At 40.9% G+C, this 26,437-nt stretch overlaps 1 protein-coding gene across 1 annotated transcript; it reads right to left on the minus strand.

Moving 5' to 3' along the window:
- Nucleotides 1–1,007: 1,007 nt before the first annotated feature.
- On the minus strand, nucleotides 1,008–26,437 carry gng12a (guanine nucleotide binding protein (G protein), gamma 12a). Its single transcript, XM_038718347.1, has 3 exons — nucleotides 26,050–26,437; nucleotides 3,486–3,594; nucleotides 1,008–3,157 (listed from the first exon to the last, which is right to left on the minus strand). Exons 2-3 carry the CDS (start codon nucleotides 3,576–3,578, stop codon nucleotides 3,032–3,034), a joined length of 219 nt encoding a protein of 72 aa, XP_038574275.1. The 5' UTR covers nucleotides 3,579–3,594; nucleotides 26,050–26,437; the 3' UTR covers nucleotides 1,008–3,031.

Genomic DNA, 26,437 nt, shown 5'->3' on the forward strand with positions numbered 1-26,437 from the left:
GCACATTCCAACACACTGACACTGTAACGGCCAGGGCAGATTTTCACAGAGAGGCACATGGTCAGTGAGCCGGCCATCCTGCCTCCCTGCCAGCCACTGGCCATATGCCCCCCTGTGATTCTCACATTGCTGCACAATGACAAACTGGGATTACCACAGAGGCGGTGCTCTGGTGGGGGATATGCTTCAGGCCTTCAGGGGCATTCATGCTTACAGAGAATATCCAGGCAGTCTGCCTCATATTTGTGCATAACAGGAATACCTCTGCAGGGTTTTTTTTAGGTAAAAAGTTAGCTAAAAAGCATGTATTATGATTTATTTCACTGCGTGTGCTATCTTTTCCATTCAGTGAAAGTGTTCTATAGTCTGCACAATGCTAATGCACCTGGCTTTTACTGCGGTGACATTTGATCTTTCCAGGGAAACAGCACAATATGTGAGAAAACAAGAGGAAAGCAAACACTATTCATATTTTAGGCTGCCCTTAACAATAAATAATAGGCGACAATGTTATTTCATCATTAGTCAGTTTTATGTGTGAGAGCTGTCATATCCAGTTCAGTATTTTTGCGATTGTTTCAGTAGGTAACCCCAATTATTATTCCTGCACAATCTTCCCATTGTGTGTAGGGAAAATTAAACCAGCTGTTTATACACCAGTTGGACAGAAACAAGGTCAGAGAGACCCAAGTGGCTACCAATGGAGAATAAAAACAGACTCTCAGGCTAGGGAGACGGTTTCCCAAAATAGTTGCTCTACTCTTCAAGAGCGGAAATCAGGGTTTGGTAATTTCTCTAGTTAGCCCTCTTGTGTTCTCTGGTTTCTGACAGCCATGGTGTCCCCGGGTCTTTCATATCCCGAGTGAGATATTAACAATCCATAAATGAGAGGAAACGGCCCCAGATACACTGTGGGCACATCCATCTGGCCAGGTTCCAATTGAATAAAAGACCAAAACAACAACTTTACATCTGAGGTTGAGTAAAAGGTGGTATCAAGACAGCAGTGGTTCTTCCAACTGTGCATCACAACACATCTTTATTGAGATATTAGTACAGTATTGTACTGTAGGAATGCTTCACTTTATTAATCTTAGTTAAGTCTTCATACAAAGGTTGGTATATTAATAAGGACATTTATCAAAAAGCAGATTTTGACAGTTAAATTACTCTATCAATGGTACAATAAGGCAGTTACGGAGTTGCTGAGTGGACAGAAATCATGACATGGCAGTGGTAATCTGAACTTTTCCTAAAGAGGCATAAAGGAATGATTTATTGCAAGTAAAAAGAACTGACTGTTGGAGACAATCATAAAAAATACAATTGGATAATAACACCAGATCTTGCTGATTTGAAGACCTGAAAATACCCTTTGGAGAAGGCAACAATACTAAAAACTGCTGAAAAGTGGAGCACCAAGTGAAACACAATTGAACATGGTTGACATGTTCTGCTTGTGACATAAAACAGATGGCACAATATTGTTACAAATCACTTTCATCCCACAGATAAAAAGAAGAAAGCACTCCCATTAATGTTGTTCATGATACAAGGCAAACATAAGTAAGGCTTAAGTGTAAGCAATTTTTAATTTATGCGATCTATCCTGTTTTAAATTTACCATAGAAGATATGTTCCCCCAGAAACTCATAACATGAAGGACAAGTTAGACTTAAGATTGAAGACCCCCACCGACACAAATGTTAGAGCATAAACTGAAAAAAAAAAACAACACAAATTTGACAGCAGTCTTGGGAGAGTGGTTTTTATCATCAATGCACACTACCATTTGCACCTGTACCTACAACACTTGTGCCAAAAACACTTTTAAGACAACGAACGCTGCCGCTCGACTAAGACACTTGTTGTGATGAGCAAGAAGCTGTGGCTCACAGTGTTACGACACTCGCTGACATGCTTTGTGTCATCAGCGTCCTAAAAATACCGTACCACAGAAAATATTCAGAAGGAATGTCTGAAAATATCTTCACTCCAACGCATATTTAGATGTTTTGAAATGCTGTATCATTGGTTTGGCTTGGTCCCATGTTCTCCATCACACAGTGTTACACTTTGAGTAAAAAAATATCTAATTACTACACTGCATTAATGTAATAAAGCATTTTAATTTTCTACCATGTAATGTACATGTACTGCTCACAAATTTACAAAAAGCATCACAGCATTGGGGTCAAATGATCTTCCAAACATGATCCTGGATGTTAATATGAAACTTATCGCAACATGATAGTTCATTAAATCAGCTAAAGACAACACTGTCTTATGGTAATCATACAGCCAATACCAGAAAACTATGGATTCAAATGGCATGTGGATTGGCATGGCCCAGTCAGAGCTGCTACAGCCGTGATGGGTTGCAGAGTACTATTTCACACCAGCTAAAGTGAGGTCGCTGCCCCAATCAAAGATACATCAAGGTAACATTTGAGTAAAAGCTCAGGGTAAACCCCGGGCCCCTGAATTCAGTGATCTAAACTGCACAGAATCTGTAAAATACTGGTGGGAATGAAGCCACATGATAAGAGCCAGTATTATCCATCTTAATATGCTTTTACACTGAAGGGAAGCCTTGGCTGCATTAATCCACTTAAGGCAAACCAGAGAGACATTAACAGTCACAGCCCAATGGAGATGAGGCTGTTTACATAGCACTCAGGAGTGCCAGAAAATATAATATGCCGTTGATTATTATTTAAGCAACATTATGTACCTGATGCCATCACAACTCATGCAGTCTCATTAGTGGTCAGAGCTCAAACTGCACAGTGGCACCACCAAGGTCAGTAGTTTCAGCGCGTTGTAAAGGCCAGTGGGCCTTTCTTTGCTCATTACGATTTGCTGGGGTTTTTTTTAGAAAATGGTTGGTTGAATTGCTGAACTGTTAACAGAACAAGTGAACACATGGTAATGATGCGATCGCAGTCCACCCCTCACCTCCTCCCAACAAAAAGAATACAGCAACATTAACAAGCAAAAAAATAAACACACAAAGGCTAAGTGGCATCCACTACAATATAGTGCAGGGTTTTTTGTCCTTGAAGGGATTGTCTGAAGCAGGGATGCCCATAAGGAGAGGGTCATTTCTGGCGTGTTCACTGCAGTAGTTCATAAGGTCTGCAGAGGCCTTGGATACCTACAGAAACAATGGAAGACAAACAAACGGGGGGCAGTTAGCCAATCCAATGGTACAACAGGCCCAGTATCTATTGTTACATTTTCTCAGTGATATGTTATTCTGCAAAAGTATAAATTATTTTATTCTTTAAAAATGTTGCATTTAACATGTGACATTTACAACAATTTGATGTATTTATACAATAAAAAACCAGAGCAGGTGTGAAATTCTGCTGCTGGTGGCAAGGTACGTCACACAAAATGTGTTGGATTTATTGCCACAATGAAGTGCAATGAAGATGCTCTGGAAGAGGTTGCGTGCTGCATGGTTTATCGCTGTACCGTACCTTTGTCCTCTCAATGCTCGCCTCTATTCTCAGCTGCTGCACCGTCCGCCGGGCTTGGGCGATGTTATTGGAACTGTGAGCCTTCGAAGACATCCTGGGAGATACAACACTGCAATGAAGGAAGACAAATTAAGAATGATGCAAATATTGTTTTTTCTTAAGAACCAATAAATAATATTCAGATCAAGAACTTGGCTGTAATGATGTCCGCTGCTTGGCAGATTGCAGAGCTGCTATAGTGCAAAAACCATCTTGTTTACTAGATAAAGTCAGGAGAATGAATAAGCAGAAATACAGGAGCATGAGCCACTAACATGGTCTGTGCAGGGAAGAGTGGCATAATAATAATCAGTCAGTAAATGATTTAACTACATGTTCAGCAGAGGAGTGTGTTGTAAACCGTAGAGCTGTTTGTTTAATATGGGGAAACGACTCCTCTGCAGCGTTGTTCCCATAAGTCACCAACGAGGTTTCATCAAAAAAAGTACACAGAAAGCTGAGGCCTGTGCATATGCACAGTTTTTCTGCAAACAAGTGGTGAAAGATTTCAGTAGAATTTTATTCTTGTTTTATTCTTTCATGCAGACCACCAGTTCCACATTGTTTCAGTGTGTACACTATGAGCTCAGCTGATAGCTGCTAAACTACAACAATGACTAAAAATATAACAATGCAGGATATCTATATTTAAACAAAGAGCTATGGCAATGTAAAGATCTCCGTGTGCAAAAGTGTATGTAACCGAGGGGCTGATGCGTTCAGAGTTGTGATTCCACTTCCTGCTAATCATTTACAGACTGGATGGGAACAAGCCCGGACACATCCTACAGCCCATGTGGGAGCTCTGGCTATAGGGTCTCTCCCCTGCGCTCCTGCTTCCTTTTTTATTGCCATTTGTCTTTGTTACTCATACAAACGCACACGGATCACCTTTAACTTTTTCTGCAACACACACACACACACACACACCTGCCTTCTTCTTGTGACACACCTTGCTTTCACCAAAACTTTTCTCAGTAGGAAACAGGAAGCTTCAAGAACAGTTTCTCAGAAGGTTGTAGTTACATTAACCAGAAAGCTTCTCCGACCTCGAGGTTTATTTCTATTCCAATTTACAATTAAAGTTGGCTGTTATATACCATAGCAGTTAAATTGTCTTTTGTTCCATCTGCATATTGTCATGTTTATGTCAATACTGTGGTGCATAAATGCTCAAAATACTTAATTCAGTAATAAGTGTGATTATTGTGCAATCAGGTGCCAGCCACAGTAACTGTGAATAAAAAAGTATAATATGGGAAGTTAAAGCAGTAAATCCAACAGAGAGTAACATGCACTCACTGCTTTTAGCAACCACAACATATTCTACTTAATGTTTGTTTCGTTTAACCCTGTCTGCACCCCGTTCACCCTTCAGGATGTAGTCCCTCCAGACAACCTCTGATGCTGTGGCTGGATCTCTTCATTTGTTTCAGGGAACAAAGACAGAGGGAGGAATAAAGACAAAAAACAGGAAAGGGAAGTGGGGAGGGAAGAAAATCTCCATTTTCTGACTCCATTTTCTGTGGAGTGCCTGATTAAAGAGTTTTATTTCCATCTAAAAGATCAGTAATCACTCCAAAGGAGCCAGAAAAAAACTCAGAGCTCAAATGTTATTGATAACGTGAAAGTGAGACATTACAATGCAAAGCAAGCAATCTTCCTAGGGAAATATTCTCAGTTAAGGCATAAAGGTCACACATGATGAGTGAGTGCATTCATTTTTACAGTCTGGAGGAGGTCTTTAGACGGAACTAATGCAGACTGAGCGCCACATGTCTGCTCCTCTGACAAACATCAGTGAAGTTTTAAAAAGACGTGGTGCATTACTAGAAAGTGACAAACATTGTATTACACTGCTAGTTTATGGTGTTGCTTCAGACAGGTGGATACTTTTTTCAACCATAAAAATGTCACTTCTGGATGTGAAAATTGTCTCTATTGTGATGTGAATCCATGCTGACCACAGCTCCTTGTGTTTCAGACCCAAAGGACATTTTTCTGATGGGATACAAAGTCAGTCATTTGCAACAATAATAAACTCAGTGGCTTTCTTGAGTGAATGACAATCAGTATAACAAATGTTTTGTGCCAATCCTTCAAGTGGTGCACAGGGTATGTCACTAACTTCTTTGTACTCCGCTTCAAGCACTTTTCTGTCAGGTAAAAACTCAAGCCTCCTGGTGCTACCAAGCAAACCAGATTGCAGAGTTTATAAATTGTGCAATTTGCAAACAGTGCAGAATATGCTGACCAAATACAAGAATGAATAAAGAGATAACAAGAGAAGTGCAAACAGCCTTCACACGACAGGGCAGCCGTTAAGGCTGAGTCCTTACTGCAGCGGCCCAGGTTCGACTCCAACACAGGGGCCCTTTGCTTTGCTGCATGTCATCTCCTCTCTCTGATATAATTTAACTGTAACGCAGAAAATACAAAGGAATGTACATTGAAGGGATCCTCAAATGTGGTTTTCAAATGTGATTAACTAGAAGTCATATTTGTATGCATTAGGTTTGTAACATCGTATTTTGAATGAATAATGCCTTGCTACAAATATTTGCAGCAAATTTGAGCAATTAAGTAAAGACTTGTGTTATGCGCTTCTTTACCAATTACCTTTTTACAGAGTAGATCGACAAGCTGGCAAGGCAGAAAAGTAGCCCTCTGATACCTTACGGCCGTCTCCATTCGTCACGTGATAGCGCATGACATGTACGAAAAAAAAGAACTAGTCTACCACTCTCTGCGGCCAAAATATCAGTTCAACCAGCATGTGGAGTAAAAGAAAGAGGCAGTGAAAGCCCACCGGCCCTCAGAAGGGATTTCTGCAGGCAAACCTGAGTCACCTCAGTCAAACTGTGCAACCCCTGTGATGTGATGCCAGCTACTACCAGCAGCACCAGCCTGACTGAAACTCTACGGGAGAGCAACAATGTGTGTGACCATGTGTGTGTGGCATTAAACACCACCACGTATATATATGGGAGCCTTGCAAAAACGTTAACTCCAAGGATCAGAAAAAAGCCCACCTCCTTCAAAGCCCACCCTATCACAATACACACACACACGCACACAGCAGCCAGGACCACCTACTGCACAGAGCTAGCTACCCCCCCCCCCCCCCCTGCTATCTTACACACAAATCCACCCACACACATGCGATTCATTAGCACAGTGTTCAAAGATCCAAGAACAGGGAACCATTATGACTCAATGCCATTAACACCAACACTCAGAGATGAAACTGTGTGTGTGTCTTACACTACTACAACGCTGCATGCTCAGACCCAAAGAAAACTCTTAAATGTACTGCTGACGAACACAAACGACATCCATCAAAGGCTGAAAGAAGAGTCGGTCCTGTCAACTGTACAGTACGTGTGGTCCCTCCAGCAAGTATCTGAGGCTTTTCAGACCCGAGTAGCTTTTGTAATAAAGTTACACCGCTGGAAATAATCTGCTTTAGGGCTTATTGCCGCAGCACTTAAGACTTAACATGAGGTGGTGAGAGGTAGACAAAGATTGAGCTTTTTCCATGTCAAAAGCCTTCCATTTAGTTCACCCCATCATTTTCTCCCCTCTCTTTTGTGGTTTGTAGGACTATAAAAACAAAGTTAGCAACCATAGTTCACTCTTTGGGGGAAAATGATAATAGAGTATTTTGCTGCAGATGTAACAGCTGGCTTCATTAACTTACATAACTTGGAGAGGTCTTCAGTGGACTAAGACTGGAATTATGCTTTTGAAGATGAACACTTAAAAGAGTTTATCTTCACAGAGAACTATGGACTTACACAGAGAAAGGCATCATGGGTAAGCGTAGATCGCAGAGCAGCTGACACACACCCCTCTCAAATCTCAGTTGATCATATCTCATTTGATAAAACTCCTGTCAGGTTTTGAAGTAAAACAATGTTAACGTTATACTCAAAAATTGTACAAGTACAAAAAAAAAGCTACATGAATTTCTGGAAACACTGCAGAATGCAATCATGCACGTCCACTTACATGCAGACCACAGAAGCCAGTTTCAAGTAGGTGGTGCTCTGACAAAGCTAGTGACTGATTATTCATTTTGCTGAGAACTTCCCTTAAACAAAACTGAAATATCACCACTGATGCTTCATGGATTGTTGCAAAATTTGTAACAGTAACTTTGGTTATCCCCTGAACTTTCATCTGCAAAACTAAAGACATTCTCACCAGCCTCGGCTAGACTTTGTGTTTAGTCCTAATTAGCATATAAATGTTAGTAACATGCTAAACTGAGATGGTGAACATGGTAAACACTATACCTGCTCAACATCTGCATGCTAGTATTGTCATTGAGATCATGTTAGCATGCAGATGTTAGCATTTAGCACAGCCTCACAGAGCTGCTAGCACAGCTCTTGGTCCATCCATCCATCCATCCATCGTCAACTGCTTATCCTGCGTACAGGGTCGCGGGACAGCTCTTGGTCTTGTATGAAAATAAAGAACTTTAATTTCTTATCTGCTAAAATCCAAATTAAAGCTCCTGGTGTCTGTGTTGACTTCATATAGCAGCTGATGAGTAAAGAACAGTGAACTGTGGAAAGGCAATATTTGGAGTCTAGACAGATGTCTGGTGCTTTGAACAAAGGGGAGTTCAAAGAGTTGGGCGCCAGCCACAAGCCACGATACTGGTTGTTGTTCCTTGTGTATCTGCACATACACAACTCTGTCATGTCTCTCTCATGTACACCCTTCCCCCCTCTCTTGCTCTGCAAGTAAGAGTTTCTCACTCTACAGGCAAAGCTAAAAGTAGCCTTCTCATACTCTGTTGGCAGTCAGCACTTTTCCAGCTGAATGAAAAACCGTCTCTTGCTACACCTACAACATGACCCCGTGCTGGAGTTCGCCACTGATCAGATCTGATCAGTGTTCCTGCTCAGTGCTCTCCTGCTTTAAACACCAGCCTGTTCTCACTTGGTTACTGTGCTTATCAAACCCAATAATACTCAGTCATCAGTCCTGCTGCTGAGTTAAGTGAGATTGTGTTTATGAGACTCAGGTTGCTGTGTCTGTGAAAGAGAAAGGGCAAGGCGGGGAGGCAATGCTGTGGGCTCTCACTTTTTTACACTAGAACCACCAGTGACATCACTGCTTTCCAACCAGAAAAGAGAAGAAGGTGTTGAAAAGGACAAATATCATTATGATGATGATGAAACCATAGGGACTAGAGTACCCTGAAGATCATCTGCACCACAAACCTAGGAAATTAATTCTCAAAACAAACAAAAAGTACTCCTTTGCTAGATTTGATCCCCCAAAACTGTCCACTTTATTCTCTGACGCTAATCTCTCCATTTTAGTTTGCACAAAAAAAACAGTTTAAAGTGGAGCTAACACGACTACTTGTTAAATCAATTAGTCAATCAACAGAAAATTAACAACAACGGCAACTATTTTGATAATTGGTGACTCATTTCAGTTGTTGAAATCAAGCAAAAATGCCCTATAATTGCTAGTTGCAGCTTCTCCAATGTGAGGATTTGATGCTTTTCTTTGTTCTCACTGCAAACTCAACATCTTTGGGTTTTGAAATGTTGGTTTTACAAAAAAAAGGCATTTTAAGATGTCACCTTGGACTCTCAGAATTTTCTATGATTTAGAGTTTAGTTTTGGCCCTAAGTTTACAGTAAGAGTAGTAAAGGCTATGTATAGAAGAGCATTAGGTTAATCAGCTGCATGCACGTACAGCCCACAGTGCAGAATATACAGCTGAGAGAAGCACAAAACTAGATTGTGTGCTTCAAGGGGAACTATAACGAGACACAGAGCTGCAGCACCACCCTGAGCTGTGTTTATGGCCGCTGTGATAAGTGGCGCTAACAGGACCCCGCCCAGGCCACTGGCTACACACTCAGTACAAAGGGAATACTGGGAAACTCGACGCTCTCTCTGCTAGACTGCTAGACTGTGATTGGCCAAGGTGAAAGCACACATTTCCAGGAAAAGCTGCAGGACTGTGTAAAGGTTAATGGTAAATTGTGTACATTAAACATATGGTTATGCAAAGAACACACAATAACGTTTACTGTATCACGATGAAAACACTTCAGTCAGACTTAAACTCCCATACAGTAGCTTTTCAGAATCTGGCAAACTGAACAATCCTGTAAATTCTGTGGCTTGACAGGGTAAAAAAAACAAAAAAAACAATCCGGCATACTGCAACACAGTTGCAGTGTCTAGACAGAAGACTAGACTGGACTCATTTCTGCAGGATTTCTAAATCCTAAATTCATGCGCAATTACTTGAGGCTCATTCTTAGTCTAAATAAACTATGAATGATTCCTTGTTTCAAGCACAGACTAGATGGCTGACAAGCTATTCTGCGGGAATTACACCCAGTTTATTATGAACTCTGTTCAAAAACACTTAGCCACTAATCAAAAAGCTATGCATGTCAAGTAAGATATGGTAAGCACATCTATGAGACAGCAAGGAGAGGAAGCTAATCAGTGTCCCTAAACACGATGATATTAAGAACAGGATTGTGGGAACATGACTGACTGCACATTCAGTGGCTGTTACTGAGAAGGAGCAGCAGGTGTGTCAGGCTGCCTGACATAATGACAGATAAAAGTGATAACAGAGGGGGCAAGTAACATTCTGGTATGTAAGGATTAAGCAGAAGCAAGAATTCACATGGCGGAATAGGACGATCTCTAACCAGGCAACCTCTAATTAGGCTCCACTCTCCACAGGGCACAATTCACACACACTCATCTACTTGACTAATTTAGAGTTGCAGAGTAATGGTGCAGCAAAAATTCATTGCACTTGACGGTTGTCCCTTTATCCTTTTCCCATGCTAATAATTACATGGGCAGTCACTTGCTTTTGCGGAGAAATAGTGTGGGCATTTTCACGCCATTAAAACAGTGGCAAAAATTCTGTCCTTTACTTATTTCCCCTCTCTCTCTGCACCAGTGAGTTGGGTGGTAAAATATGTCTCCTGAAATGCTGAGTAAGACTTTTTAAGCTAGCAGGGTCAGCCATCCTGTTAGCCTACTGTTGAGATTGCAAATTATCAGTTGTGTAATCCTAAATGTGGGTGCCGTGTGGTTTAAATGTTATGGCGAATATAGTGTAAGTGTAGTGTAGGCCTAATGGATACCTGCAGCAGGTGTAGAGGGGGGTCGGCCTGGGAAGACAAGAGTATAACACAGAACACCTGAAATTGATTTTCAAACATACATACGAGGTGCCCACTTAATATGAAAGACACATTCACCAAGAACCCTTTCTTCCCAAAACCATTGCTAGATATTTATTCGTGCATGTTTAATAGCACAGTGCATTACAGATGAAGATGCATAACTGCAGCGTCTCCAGTTCAAATACAGCAGGTGACCTTTGTTGCATGTAATTCCCAGCTCTCTCCTCATTAAAAACAATGCTTTACATTATACACTAAGTGTTGTTAAGAAATACAGTCTTGGGATGGAATGTTTAGGGACCTAATTCGCACTTCTAACAGAAACTGCAAGAGGCCCAAAGAAAGAATGACTGAATTGAGAGCAAAGCGTGACAATGACTGTGAGATGTTACTTCTTTCCATTGATGTAACTGTCAACTGAACTCCTTCCACAGGAAAGTCCGGAGGTAATGAGTCAACTATGTAAAAGGATTTGTTTATACTCAACAAGTATTCAACAACTCAACATACAACTCCTTGTTTTACACACAGGATGCCAAATGTCTGGGAGCAACACAAAAACAGACACAAAGGTCAGCCAGCGCCTCAGTGACATCATTAGCAGCGTAGAGTATGCACTAAAAATAGCCAACATGTCAGTGTTGTTGCTGGTTTCAGCTAAAAACGACTCCAGCCGTAGCTAAGTATTACTAAGCAAAATGCCAGCTGGGTATCATACAGATTAGCAAGGTCTCTGCAGTTTCCACTGAGGTGCCTATGAGCCTCTGGTTCCCCAGTAATGGGCCATTATCAAGCCCAGAGCAGCCCAAAACAAACAGAGGCCTAGTGCAGATAATGCCCTTCAGACGTCACTGCAGACGCACAGAGGGTGACATGCAGGAGACACGGGCGACCTAGGCAGAGAGGCTGCCAGGCAGCGTCTCTCCGCTCTGCCCCTCGGAAAACAAACAGCATTGTTGTCAAAAAATTGCACAAAAGAAAGCTTAGTGCAAGCCGAGTGGAGTTTGCTGGAAATGGATGCAGGGAAGGAATGAATGGTGGGGCAGAGGGCTGTAAAAAAAAATGTGTGCTTGCGACAGAGGGAGATAAGAGTGTGTGTGTGTGTGTGTGTGTGTGTGTGTGTGTGTGTGTCTCAGGGAGAGAGAGAGTTCAGCTGGAGAAAACAAGCTGTGCAGCTGTGTGTATGTTGCATTTGGTTGCATGCCAAAAATCTGCTGCTGGCGACAGGAACGCCATAAAACTTAAAGCTATTGTGAGTGCTTTGCCTTTCGTCTCGGTCCCTCTTGCCTCTGAAAGCTACTATTCATGACGAAGGCAGGGAGATACTACACAATGGATCTCCATCTTTCACCCAACACTGCCCTGCCTATATGGAACAATAAACAAACGCATTCAGTCTTTCCAGCCTCCACCCCTGCACTGGTCCGACCACATTTACGTTCCTACTGCAGCGAAGGTGGATAACGGAAAGCCAAATTTCTGTAGCCCCTCCTCCTAGAGCTGAAGTAAGAGGTGTTGAACAACAGCATGCATGGATGGAATAATTGATTATGCCCTGGACGTCACATAGCTCATTAGAAAACAACGTAAAGGTCATAAAGGAGAGTTTGTTTGTTAAGAAAGGAGGAAATGGGATTAGTCAGAGGGTGACATAAATGTGGATGAGGTGTGTGTGCATTTGTGTGACAAAGACTGTCTGTGTGTGTGTGTGTGTGTGTGTGTGTGTGTGTGTGTGTGTGTGTGTGTGTGTGTGTGTGTGTGTGTGTGTGGGTGCAAAGTCCATTTTGGTGAGTGGATATTTGCATGTAAAATACTCTGACATCAACAGCAGCTACCAACCCTGTTAAACAGGACAAAGGGATTAGTGGCGGAAAATGCAGGCAGCATGATTTCCTCTGTCAGGAGGGTTAGACAGAGAAAGAGAGAGAGGGAAAGAGAGACAGAGGGAAAGAGAGACAGAGGGAAAGTAAACAGAGCTTTCCATACCATCAGAAACGTTCAACGAAAATTCACTTTTCATTTCACATAGTGGTGAAATTCCCGTTTGGGACATCCACAGGAGGATCCCAGTTCTACTGCCTAAGAGAAGAGACACAAAGCTGTGGAGTCCCTTGGCTCATAGAGAGACAGACTCACACTAATGAAGCATTTCTATAAAAACAGCTGATTTTTAAGAGCAACCCCTCTTATAGCACCAGAACACTGGAAAATGGATTAATAGTTTTGTATTAAGGGATTACAGCATAGCTTTAGAGCCTACATTGAGCTAGTGTAGCTGACATGTGCCTCTAAATCTAAATACATGTCAGGCCTACACCATGTGGAAACCACAAGAACTGTGATTGGTCAGCATGGCCTGTTTGTGTTTTCTCCTACAAGCTTTGGATGACAGTGGAAACTGTTATATGAACAAAACATTGAAGAAAGGCTCAGTCATTTTCTCCTTTTCAGCAACACAAGTCTAGAAAACCCTTTATATAAAAAAGGCGTTTGCAGGCAGTACTCTCCTATTTAGTGATGAGACAAAGCAAACTTTCCTGCTGTCGCTCTATATCACAAAGCGAATGTAAACTCTGTTACTGTGAGGAATATAATCATATAATATAGATTTTCAACAATTTCAAGATGTCACATTGTGCTCTGGGAAATTGTGATGCGCCAAATGAAATGATTAGACATACTGATTAAAGTCTGGTGACAGCCACAGATCCTGGATATAAGGATATAAAGAGAATTTCAGCAAATGCAATTGCTTTTGAAATCAGAAAATAAATACAACTTAATCGATAATGAAATGAATCGTTAGTTGCAGCCCTACTGTACTAGGCGAAAACACAGATCATAGCTCTCTCATGACAATCTTATAAAACCTAAACGTAGCTGAATGTCAGTAAATGTGTAGGTATAGGTGCACGTGTGTTAGAATAGATTTGCATTCATATACACACATATTATGTTTTAAAACTGTGTTATTACTATGTAATTAGATGTTTGGCACTGCAACAATAGCTACCACTTATGAATGCAAATGAAACTGCAATCACATTCCATGGCATAACTCATAACTCCCGTTGCAAAAGATATTTGGGGAGGTTTCCTTACTCTAATGTGTGGCTCTGAGGGTGAAAATGATTTACCTACAAACTGCTGACCCTTGACCTCACAGGTCAAAGTTCAAAAGGCCAGCTACGACAGTGTAGGTATCATTTTCTTTCCTGAGTCTGAGCAGTTTCCTTTACTTGTGTGTCATCTTTGAACTTAGATAAGATACAGAAAAGGTGAAACCTGAAACACTTTCAATTTAGTTTCAAGAGTCATAAACTACCTCTAAGACATATTATTGGTCTATTTTCAACAGGACACTCCCAGATCCCCTGTAGCTTGATGGTAGTACTGTACAGGCTCTTAAATGTGTTACTTTAATCATATCTCAAACAAGCCACACAATGCTGAAAGAAGCAACTCTAAAACACCTCAGCCTTTCTTTAGCCTACAGGAAGCATGTGATAACTTTAGGATTTATGAACAATAAGTCACATGGTCTCATATTGTCTTTATCTGTAGCAACGGCCACGTATATTTCAGGACCCAAAGATCAACATTAACTGCAAGCTAGAAGGGACATTTCTGAAAAAACAAGGACAGGAATGACAGGCATGAGATTTTTGCAAGTGACCACTCGAGACAAGTTGCATGAGCAGTAACTTGTGGGCACGCGCACACGCACACACACACACACACACACACACTACAAAAAACAGGAACAAGTTAGTGGGAAATGGGTATAACGCTGATGCCTAATCCCTCGAGTAAAAAAGTAGAAAAAATGCAACAGTCACTGTGACAAATACACATTGACAACATTATTGGAGCACTGACTCAGGTGCAAACATTAAAGCGTTGTTAGATTTAATATCTACTGATGATTTCCAAACTTATTAGCACTATCAGGTCATGACTACACTCTCAATAAACTCTGTAAGCATTTACTCTGCTACAGTTTCCAAGGCCAGTTGACAGATTTTATGAACGCTTTATGACAGAGTTGAAGGCCTTCAGTGCTGAGCGGGAAGAGGGATGAGGCTAGGACAAAAGGGTCAAGACCAGAAAGAACAGGAATTAAAGCAAAAAGAAACTTTGTGTTGCAAATAAGTCAAAGTTTGCTTAAGGTTGACTTTCCTGTTTCTTACCTTCAAGAAAGGAAAAGTACAGCAACCTTCCCAAACCCCTCAGTTACTATGTGGAAAATTCCACCTAACAACTGTGTAGATTGAAAGAGAATGGATATGCAGGTACTATGAGTCATTCATTGATTAATTTATGCTGTATTTGCACTTATGAGACTAAATTAAAGGAGTACTCCAGCAATTTAGTGTTAGACTTTCATATATTTGGGAGACTGACAAGAGATGTATTTAAAAAAGAAATTGAAGCAGCAAAGGCTGAAATATTCTGACATTTTGTCCCTAGTAAGGGTCAAGCTTAAAAAATGACTGGATCCTACGTTTCCCATTGTGCAACAGGGTAGAATCTTTCATTAGACACTCCCTGACTTCTAAGTGCCAGCTTCTTTCACACTCCACACTTCCAGTATGTAACACGGGTTTTCTGTTAATAAGAGAAAAAGACTACAGCCACGCTAGCGGCTCTGTGAAGCTGTATTTAACCACAGCGGCGCTTTGAGCTAAATGCTAATGTCCACATGAAAATGCTAATATGCTGATGTTTAGCAGGAATAATGTTTACCATTTTTGCATGCTAACATTTGCTAATTAGCACAAAACACTAGTACAGACACAGGTGGGGGGAATATTATCCGTTTGGCAGGTATTTAGTCATTATCAAAGTATTTGTATATACATTTTTGAGAAAATCTTTTGACCTCATGGCGGCACTTGACACTTCTGTAGATATTTCACTCAAAGCCACAAAAGTGGTACTAGATAAAAGGACGGGGGATAACCAAAGTCATTAAGCGTCATCATTCATGGTCCATTAATGTCTGTACAAACATTTATGCGCTAGAGGAAAAGTCAGGTGATAACCAAAGTCATTAGGATTCATCCTCTGTGGTCTGTGTATATCAGGAGTGGCAGAGGTATTTCTGGACAAGTGTTGTACTGAACTTCCTGTGTAATATCGTTGGAGCACCTCTTTATAAATGGGAAGTGAATTAAAGGTTGAATGCATGAAAGAATCTTATCACTGCATAAAATCCCATGCAATGAAACAAAACTATGATGTCATCAAGATGCTGCATGAAGGGGAATTCAATGTGACTACTGGGATTATATTTACCAGTCATACTACTCACAGCAAAGTCAAAAGTACCTTTGGTTTCCTTTTTGTTTTTAAAACATCTGCAGATTTACAGAGGATACAGAGAGGGAAAGTGGAGGTGAACTGAAAACTAATTCAATTAAAACAAGTCAGATATATTAAGTAGATTCATTTTGTTTCAAGACACTTAGGACAGCAAGGCATGAAAGTTGAAATTATTTAAAATACATCAAGATAAGAAGCAGACAGACTTTCAGACAGACACATTAACTTACACACAGCCAGATTGACTTACGAACCCTCACCCCTCAACACACACACACACACACACACACACACACAAAGGGGTCTGAGTTACTATTAATCAGAAACCACATGAAGGGCTGCTCCTCCCAGCAACTACTGCAACTCCGTTCATCTAACAGTTTCAAAGACATGTCTGGTGGAAGAAGAGGCTCACGCTGTGGGTCAGACTGAGGCCACTTCCTCTGCAGCCCACCCGAATCCCTTCAGAAGTGACGTTTGCCTCCTCCTCATCCTCCCTTCATCTCCTTTTACATCCTCTCCCTTCATGCTCTACTCATTTCTCAGCACGAGTAGGTCATCTCTGAGGTCACTAGGTCCACCTGTCTCATTCATACAAGTAGTTTTGTTTATTTTAAAAAGGGCCTGTGGACACTTTGGAGTTAAAATCAATAATCAATACAGGAGAATACACAGAGGGCTGCTTGGCCAAAATGTGTCTCTCTTAACTGTGTTCAAAGTAGAATGTGTTAAACAAAATTCTACGGTGGTAAAGTCTTTAACATATAGGGATGTGTGTACACCGAGATGTAATCGTTGTTTCCAAATGGCGTCAGTATGAAATGTCTGAGTTGCAGATCCTGCAGATTGCTCCTGGTGAGAAAAAAAATCTTCCACACAATCAGATAACTGTCTCGTTTTCCAATAAGACGCCCGTGGAGAGAGAACATTGCCTGTTTGTTACAGTTCAGAGAGGTAACTGCACAAGGAGCCACTGTACAAGAACGGTTCCTGGACAAAATGCAAGGCCTTGTTCCATGGTGCACCAGAACAGAGAAAATAGCTATAAATCATAGTTAAACAAAGCCTTGCAGCTCTTTAAACTTGAGTCAATTTGACAGAGGGTGAATGAGCCACCTGATTTCAGCAACTGAAGAGACCCTGAGACTGTGGGCAAGGAGACAGGCGGTGATTGTGCATCTTTCTGACACCTGTTTCTGCTTGTTTTAAACAAAGACATGTAGTGTGGTGTCGGACAAAAACTTTGGGGCCCGAGGACTTTAAGGAGACAAAAAAGGGGTGCAGATTCTCCTTCAAAACACGAACATGTGTGAGCGCAGACACTTATGCGGTGCTACAGGTGTCAAGCTCCTTTCCAGAGTCCCAACTAGGCTTCAGTGCAGAAACACACAAACATACACAGGCCTTTGTTTGGGATGCCAGCAAACTTCCCCATGGACCCATAAAGGGCACTAAAGAAATGAAAGAATCCATCAAAGTGAAATGCAAAGCTTCAGCTGCATCTTAAACTTTCCTCCAGATACGTCAAAAGCACATACTACTGAAAGAACACTGCACACTATCAACATATTCAGGACTTGTTGTTAACACACAACAGAAGTCATATCCATTCCTATTCCTCCTTAACTACCTGACAGGAAGCGTGTTTATGCTGGCTCACAGGATATGCCCATATTTGGGCTACGGTCTTATGAAATGCTGTGTACGTCTAATGAAATAACATAAGTGAGGACAGCTTGTGTCCTTACAATAAGGTGTAACTTTCTTTGAGTGGGAGTACTTCAAAGCACTTCGCCCAGCCCAAGCAGACTAGAATTGCCTCTACATGACATTCCAACAAATATGAGGGTGCAATCTTTACCGTTATCACATGTGCAACACTTTTAATAGAGTTTCATTTATATTTAAATGCATGAATAGAGAGCATACATGCAGGATGCATTAAATCATAAAGTTGAAAGGTCACAGGAAGAAAAAATATATACTTTTAAGAAAATTATTTTCAAAATGTTAAGGATTGAGACTCTGTAGATGTTTTAATACCCAAGACATCATATGCTATCTCTAGAATAATGTTTTTTTGGGCAAACATATTTTTAGCTAGAATCATATCACAGACATGTCCGCATCTATTGGCTTTAATTGTGATCTTTATTTTTCTTCTTTCTTCTTTTCAGAATTCATGTTAATTGTTTTTGGCTTCATCTGTACTGGGGTCTTGTCTGACAGCACCTTTAATTTAAACAATGCATATTATTATTAGCAGCACAGCGCTAAGTGTTGTAACTACAGGGAGGTTTCCAACAAACAGCACATCATCTAGAGAGTGAACGTGTGTTAATGACACTATGTTTGTGTTGGTTACTATAGAGTCCTTCCAGTAAACAATACAGACAGTAACATGATCTACAGGGGTGCGCACACACTATCTGAGCTGTCCGACAGGACAAATGATTGACAACGTACTCACGTCACAGGTGCAACACACACAACTCTCTCTCTCTCTCTCTGCAGGAAATGGCCTCTCTCGCCTCTTCCATCTCACTCATGAGAATAAACAGAAATGACAAACTGCAACCAACCTGTGTGTTTGGAGCACAGACTATAAAGGTTGGAGACACAGATGTTTGTGTGTGTGTGTGTGTGTGTGTGTGTGTGTGTGTGTGAGTGAGTGAGAGAGAGTGTGTTAACAAGCAAAAGGGAGGCAGAAATACAGATAAGGGGGGTAACTGTCATTAGGTGGACATGGGCGACACAGGAACATTGGCTTTCCGCTTGGCACCATGTGGGCACTGCGACTAACGTAAACACTTTCACTTACACGCATAGCTGAAAGCACACTGAAGCACCTTGTCACATGTTCTGCCTTTTGTACCACTGAACCTTTCCTAAGCAGCCAGCAACTACAGGCAGGCAGGAGGCAGTCAGAGTGCACCACCGTGTGGCAGAAAGAAGGTACTGTACATTTGTTCGTTATAATAACCATGTTATTTAATTTCAAGAGAGAAGTACTATCTATCTAGTATTTTGTGTTTTGCTTTCGTCTACTTTAACATTCTTTCATTATTAATAATAATATATGTAAACACCAAACAAAGCTTTCATGCTGAGTATACTTATCATACACAGCAGCAGTGTTTCCTCTTGCTCAGAACTACTCAAGGGGGCTGATTTCAAACTATGTAAAGTATTTAAAACACACACACAGCTCTCAAAGCAGAACCCACAAAATGTGCTTTAAGGCCTGTTGTGTTGTGAGACACACTATTCATCTGTTCCTACAGATAGCTGTTGGGTGTTAATACACTGCCAAACATCATCCACTCTTGTGATATTACCACTGGGGTGGTAGCAGAGCACCGGACCACAAAGCAGGAGAAGTATCCTCCTGCTGATCATGTTCAGGACAGTCAAAAGTTTTCCGTTATAATTTGGAAGCAATCTCTTTCCTTTTAAAACCTAACCTGTTTGTTTGCAGTAGCAGGTGCCCTCTCTCTCCCCAATCACAAGGTAACATGTAACAGCAGGTAGACGCCAGGGAGACGTCCTTGCATGTTGCAGATCACAACAGGCCTAAAAATAGACTTTCTGTTGTCAGTCAACGCTCATCTATAAATAACCTTTAGTCCCGTCCTTCTCACTCATTTACACGTTATTCTCCTGTCTGTTCACAGCCCGTATGAACAGAAACACACACAAACAGTTGATTCCCAGCTGAGAGCACAGGAACTGCAAAAATTTTTTATTAGAGTTTGAAATTGAAGTGTCAAATTAGGCTGCTTATTTTTTTATCAATTAATATAGATAAATCATTTCAACTATTTTTAAAAAGAGTTTACAATGACACATAAAATATCCATTTGGTTTTTTTTACAGAAGACATTTCGACATGGTATAAACAATAAAATAAAATTTATAAACTCAATGATTGCTGCTTCACAGTTTCAGGGTCCTGCGATTGTGCATGCTGCCTCAGTATCACACTTTCATGGCTCACTGCGACACTTAAAAACAACAGTCATTGTTGATGTTAAAAAAAAGGCCCAAAGAGAAAAGCAGCTCACATTTAAAAAGCTGGAACAGACTAAAGTTTAGGACGAACTGATTATAAAAAAAAGCCAGCATGTCATTTTCTGTTGAACGACAAATGAATTCATTCATTCAATTCATTTCAGCACTGATTGGAAAACTGGCTTTTTCCCTCCTGATTTGACCAGATTTTGTTTGGATCACTGGTTGTGCCTTCAAAAGCAGTTGGTTTCAAGCGGATGTTTCTTGAGAAAAAACTGTGTAAACTGCAAACATCATTATACAGCATTATAAGTTAACATCGAATGTTCAAATTTACATTATCAATTAGATAATTACATATTTGTAATCATCTCATTTTGATTTAATATTTCTATCACACACACGCTACACATCTATAAATGACTGCTATGATACTCATTAAACCAGATATCTCCTTTTTTCCTTTATCTCTGCTTAGTTTTAATCCTCCATACCTCTGAATGTCCAGCAATTCATCTCTCTAAAAAGGCAGGAATCTGTGTGTGTATGTGTGTGCGTGCGTGCGTGCATCATTTTCATTATTCCAGTGGTGAAAGTTCTGTACTTCTGTACTAAGGAGTACTAAGCAGCAGTGTTCATACTGTTTCATTTTATCTCTATAAAGTATCTATTATATATTAAATTATTTATATACCTCATTTTGTTCATTGATACTTAATCGAATGTTCTTTATTATTTTGCACTTTAGTGTTTAGGCAAAAATAAAAGGCACTGGTAGTCGTACTTCCACATTGTTGGAATGGGGTTAAACTCCCTGCGGTGTCCTTGCTCAACTGCAAACTAACAAGAAGCCTACCATTTCAAGTTAACCAATAGTTCATATTTCAGACTTACTTCTTGCTTGATGAGGCGTATGGCATTAAAAAGCACTGCACCTGCATCTAAAATGCGCAGGGAGGCGTCACATCGGCCCCTGTGAACAGGCACTGCACTACTATACTGAAACAAAATGACAATTGAGTCAGATTATCAGGCTTAATTATCAGCACATCTGCTACAAACACTCCCTGATTCCGCCGAGGAAATTCTTCAAAAATACAAACAGCTTCTCAGCTCATTTACTAACCTTGACAGTTGTTGCCAATCTAACCTCAGATCAGTGTCTACGAGGAACTTCAACCTTGGACATAGTTTACACTCTAAACACACCTATCTTATCTGCTTCCTCCTCTCCGCCCAATCAGAGTTGAGGATGAACAGCCGTGTTAAGCACTGGCAGCAAACTGAGGCCTCCTGAACAACCTGACCGAGTGGATTTCTTTGGGTTTGTAATTATGTTAAGGTTTTATGCTGCAAAGCAAGGTTCCTTTACACGAATTCCATTTTTCTTGATGTGCATCCACAATTAAATATGGTGTGTCACTGACACTCCTTTTATTCATGTGTTAAATTTAGATATTCAATGCAGTACTGCGAAACAGGTTGCTGATTGGTCGATAGCTATGGTATAACAAAAATTCACAACAGCTGGGATGTACAATAAATATTGTATAATGCTTGTGCACAGTTCAGTATCACAACACAGCTGAGAAAACAACACTACTTTAACCTATAGGAAGATAACCTGCTAAATCTACAAAAAAATCGAGATGGCGCTGATGAGTTTCCCACCATGATCTGTTGGTTTGCACCAGCTCAGAATCCACACACTGGTTTCACTCTGTAGAAATATTCCTATGTAAGTGTGTTTTCCTTTATATACTGGATTTCTGTGTTAGCTCCCAACATGCTATCACAGGCCCCCAGCGTTTGGTAGGCCACGGCAAGTCACAACATACCACAGGCTTTTTTCCCCAAAAAACGCCAGTGAACACATCACAACTGAAACTGGTATTCATAACTAAACATTCATTGGGTCCAGCTTCCCAGATGTGAGGATTTGCTGCTTTTCTTTCTTTGTTAGCAGAATATTTGTTGCTGGTTTTGACAAAAGAAGCAATTTTAAAGATGTACTTTTTTTCTTGATTAATTGATCAGTTGTTTGGTCTATAAAATGTCAGAAAATGGTCAAAAATGTCAATCATAGCCCAAGATGATGTCTTCAAATGTCTTGTTTTGTCCACAACCCAAAGTTATTCAATTTACCGTCATAAAGGAGTAAAGAAACCAGAAAATAGTCACACTTAAATAGTTGTAATCATATGACTCAAACCAATTAATCGATTATCCTAATAGTTGGCGATTAGGCCTAATTTAATAGTCAACAACTAATCGATTATTTGATTAATCATCGAAGGTCTAGAAAACTTGATATAAACCTTGAACTCAAACTACATTTATTTGCAAAACATCATGAGCCACAATACACTGACTTGAGAATAAAACTGTGATAACTGAATGAGCTTTGAGATGAGCTCTGTAGCTGTGAGCAGGAAGTAGTGGTAATAAAGCAAAGCATGGTTTCTCCTTCCATGGGTGATGGAGATGTCAGTTCCACCTTTCTGTCTGTCGGCCGTCTCCCCTGGTCAGACAGACAAACACGACTGCAGCAGCTCTGAACAGCGAAGACCGCTGAATGACGATGCATCAGAATCAAAAGATCTTGACACATTTACGGGAATGAGAGGAAATTAGGTCTGTTACGCTGCCCTTCTTACCTATCTGAGATGGTTGCTCTGACAACACTTCCTGCTTGGTTTAGCGAATGTGTACATGTCGACCAGATTAGTAATGTGAGCACTGAGAGCGCCTTACTTCCTGGACTGTTCTTACCTCTGTGCTTTTCATTCCCTGAAGTTTAAATTAATATTTAAATTATGTTATTACACATATTAATATCTTGGAAAATGTGTCTGCTTTAAAGCTAATTTTCTATTGAATTGGTCTATTTTGTACCAATAAAATAAGGATTCAGTAATGCTCGGTATTTCATGAAAGCAAGAAATTCTGCTGCTAAACCAACAGATGGGTGTGACCGTGTATCTGCAGTGTCACCACCAGTCCTCTCAGCACATCTGCTCCTAAGAAGGGTGGAGTTCAAGTTCAAAGCACTAAAGGTCTTGTGACTACCAACACGCACAATGCAGAGCACACCCACAGACACACACACCCCAAACACCAACTCCAGCAAGCCTTTCAAGGCTGTGGTACATCTTTACACATCTCTGAACTACAGATTAAAGTTCTGTTTACTGATGATAATAAACAGATGGGAGTGTCTGTTTTTGGCTAACCCAGCAAATTAAATGGATGATAAATCAAGGTGCTTTATCATATTGGTGCAAAAAAAAAAAAAAAAATCCAGTAATGCCATGATACGTTCCTGATTACTGACAATACACCCAGAGATGACGGAAAGAACACTGTTAACTTTGGCGTAATCTCAAATTGATATAGTTCCACGGTATATCAATTTATTGCTAAAAGCTACTGTCAAGAACCGAAAGTTTGCATCAAATGTCTCCTTAAATTTGTAATCCAGTTAAATTATTCTTTGATCATATAGTTACTGACATTTTAAACTGCCAATTTTAGTGTTTAATATTCAACATTTGTTCAGTACAAAAATCATGACTACGGCCGTGACTAATTATTATTTTCATCATTTATCACTCTGTCAGTTATTTTATTGATGAATCTATTAATGTTTTTTCTGTCTTCAGACATGTTTACTTCTTAAAACTACACGCTCATCAGAACGCTGGCATTGACAACTAACTGAAAGTTCTTAAATGTCAGAAACATTTAGGATTCCAACTACAAACCTTTTTTGTTATTATGTTTCTAAATGAAACTCTTCATCTAGAAAATGTCAAAAAATAGTGTAAAATGCATGTTTCTCAGAAGATCTTTAAACTGCTTGTTTTATCCAACCAACTGTCCAAATATCCAGTTTGCTGTCATATATGAGGATAAGAAAAAGCCTCAAATCGTCTAATTTGAGAAGCTGATTAATTGAAACAGTTGTTGATTAACTTTCTGCTTATAAGCTAATGTGATTAACCAACTAACTGCTTCTGCTCTAAACAGATTCAAACAATACCAAGTTAATTAAACGACAGAAATATCACATTTGATGAGCATGTAGTTTCAAGATTACTATGAGTGTGTGAAAACAGAGAGAAGAAATGTTGTGAATGTTTTCTTTGATGAGGCAGAAACATACACTGTAGTGTCAAGAAAATGTGTGAATCACTCAGCCAAGCAAGGAAGTGCACGCACAGGCATGTACACACTCCAACTCCTACTTCAGCAAACTCTGTACGATGACAGACCTGCGGGGAATCCACAGACGGCACTATGAGGAAACAGATCCTGGCTGCTGAGAGGCTTGGAAGGCGGAGTTTGCAACTGAGCTGCCAATCGAGTCAGGCTACATTCAGTGTCAGAGGAGATGCACGCCGCTTCCAGAGCAGCCTGTTGGTTGAAAAACTTTTACAGCATTGGTTACAGCTGCGCGTACCACCTTCCCACATGTTCCCAACAGTTTGTCCATTGTTCCACAAGTTAAACTTATCCTCTGCTCAATCTCAAACCATACAATATATTTGTTTTTCTCCTAACTGATGCAAGGATTAGGCAAGACACTGTTCCCATTTCGACCACCAAGTCCCCTCCTACTGGTACTAATCAATTTACATGCATCACACGTCACATTAAATCCTGCCAGCAATCCGGGCTATTCTACTCAGACTCAACTCCGAATGCAGCCCATGCCACCAAAGCTGGTAGGGAGCTAGCGAGTTTAAAAGCGGGAGTCTTTCATGTCAAAGGTCACACACATCTCAATAAGCATTGCCCTAAAAGGAACTGGCCTGTCCTGCCCATTCAAATGAAGGGAGGAAATGAGAAATCTGTGTGAATGCACAGAAGTGTTTGTTCCAACGAATTGCACCAGACAGCCTTATGAAGTGACCTGACAGCATTAGACAAAGCAGCTGTTCGTGGACGTCACCATCTTCATTTATAATTTTTTTAAAAACCAAACACATGGGGCTGCATTTTACTGCTTTTGCCAGTCATACCAGTGTATGTGGGTCACGAGCACACGTTCATGTATCAAATATAACCAGTGGGTGCCTTTCATGAGAAAGACACTGGCACAGATGTTGTCGCACATGTTCATAATCTGTATGTCTGTCACTTCATCTCCTCTGAATTCTGAGGCACTTCCTCTCGGTGAGTGTCTACCATAAAGCTGTTCACGTCTTCATAATAAAACTTTGTGCATGTTATACTGAACCAAACCCCTGTCATCAGCGTGAAGGGAGAAAATGCGTGAGATCCTCAGCTTCCAGTGTGTGGTGCGACCCACTCAGGGTCGATGGACGTTGAGAGGAGGCTTTGATGGCGGTGAATGGAGTACTAATGAGTTGGCCTTATCAATGGCTGGTCTGTGTTCTGCCCTCCTAATGGCCAGGGGAAATCAACAGAGCTGTTGATGCTCCATGTAAACATCTCAGCCACTTCCCTGTGTGGGGCCTCCACTTCAACCATGAAACTGGGTTCATAATGTAATTGGTTCGTGTTGGAGTACACTTGCCATGTTGCAAGCCATTGCCCATTTCATAATCGACAAATGTTAAGGAAGTGGCTGGTGTGCATGTTTATAAAGTGCTATTCTGAAAAATCTATTCGCTTTCCAAAATATGTCATTATGTGGCAAACACAGTAGGTGGGGCCTGTGGGGAATAACCAGGGCAGAAGGCCCAGACAGCACTGTGCTGACTGAGTAAACCTTGAGCTCAAGCTATCACCTGTTGAATACTATATTCATGAAGCAATCCCATATTTATGTGCGTGGTCATAAGAGTCACAGATAAGGCACAGATATGTATAAATTCGCTCTTGTGTCACCTGAGTGTTGCATAAACGGATGAAGAAACTGTGAAAAGCTGTCAGAAATGACAGTAAAAATGTACAACAGCTCGAGCCCAACGGTTGCTTCAGGGAAAAGCGCGTTAATGTGACAGTTCATCGACACATGGCAGTCTTACCTGGCCGGGGTAATGGACAGTCAGGTCTTGCCGTGTCTCCTTACACTGAAGCTGAACTGTATCCGTCAACAGACTGGGAGGAGACCTTTCCCTCTGCTGTGTCGCTCACGGTGAAATGTCACAACTACACTAATGTGTTGACACACCAAAGACTGTGGAAAACCAGCTCAACGTGGACCTCACTGGCGACTTCAAAGCTGCTGATTCGTACCGCTTTCACTTTCCGCTGACGGTTGGTGTTAATATACAATTGTCGTTTACTTTTTCTGCCTTCCCAGTACGACTGGTCCCCCCCTCTCCTTCCCTTTTCCTCCGCCACTTGGAGGTTTCGCGACGAGAACAGTCGAGTTTAGTCGGGAGGAGAAAGGCGGACCAACCCGAAACCCGG

This window comes from Micropterus salmoides, unplaced genomic scaffold, assembly GCF_014851395.1.
Source record: "Micropterus salmoides isolate LMB-PRFRI ecotype aquatic unplaced genomic scaffold, ASM1485139v1 Ms_hic_scaffold_14, whole genome shotgun sequence".
NCBI lineage: Eukaryota > Metazoa > Chordata > Actinopteri > Centrarchiformes > Centrarchidae > Micropterus > Micropterus salmoides.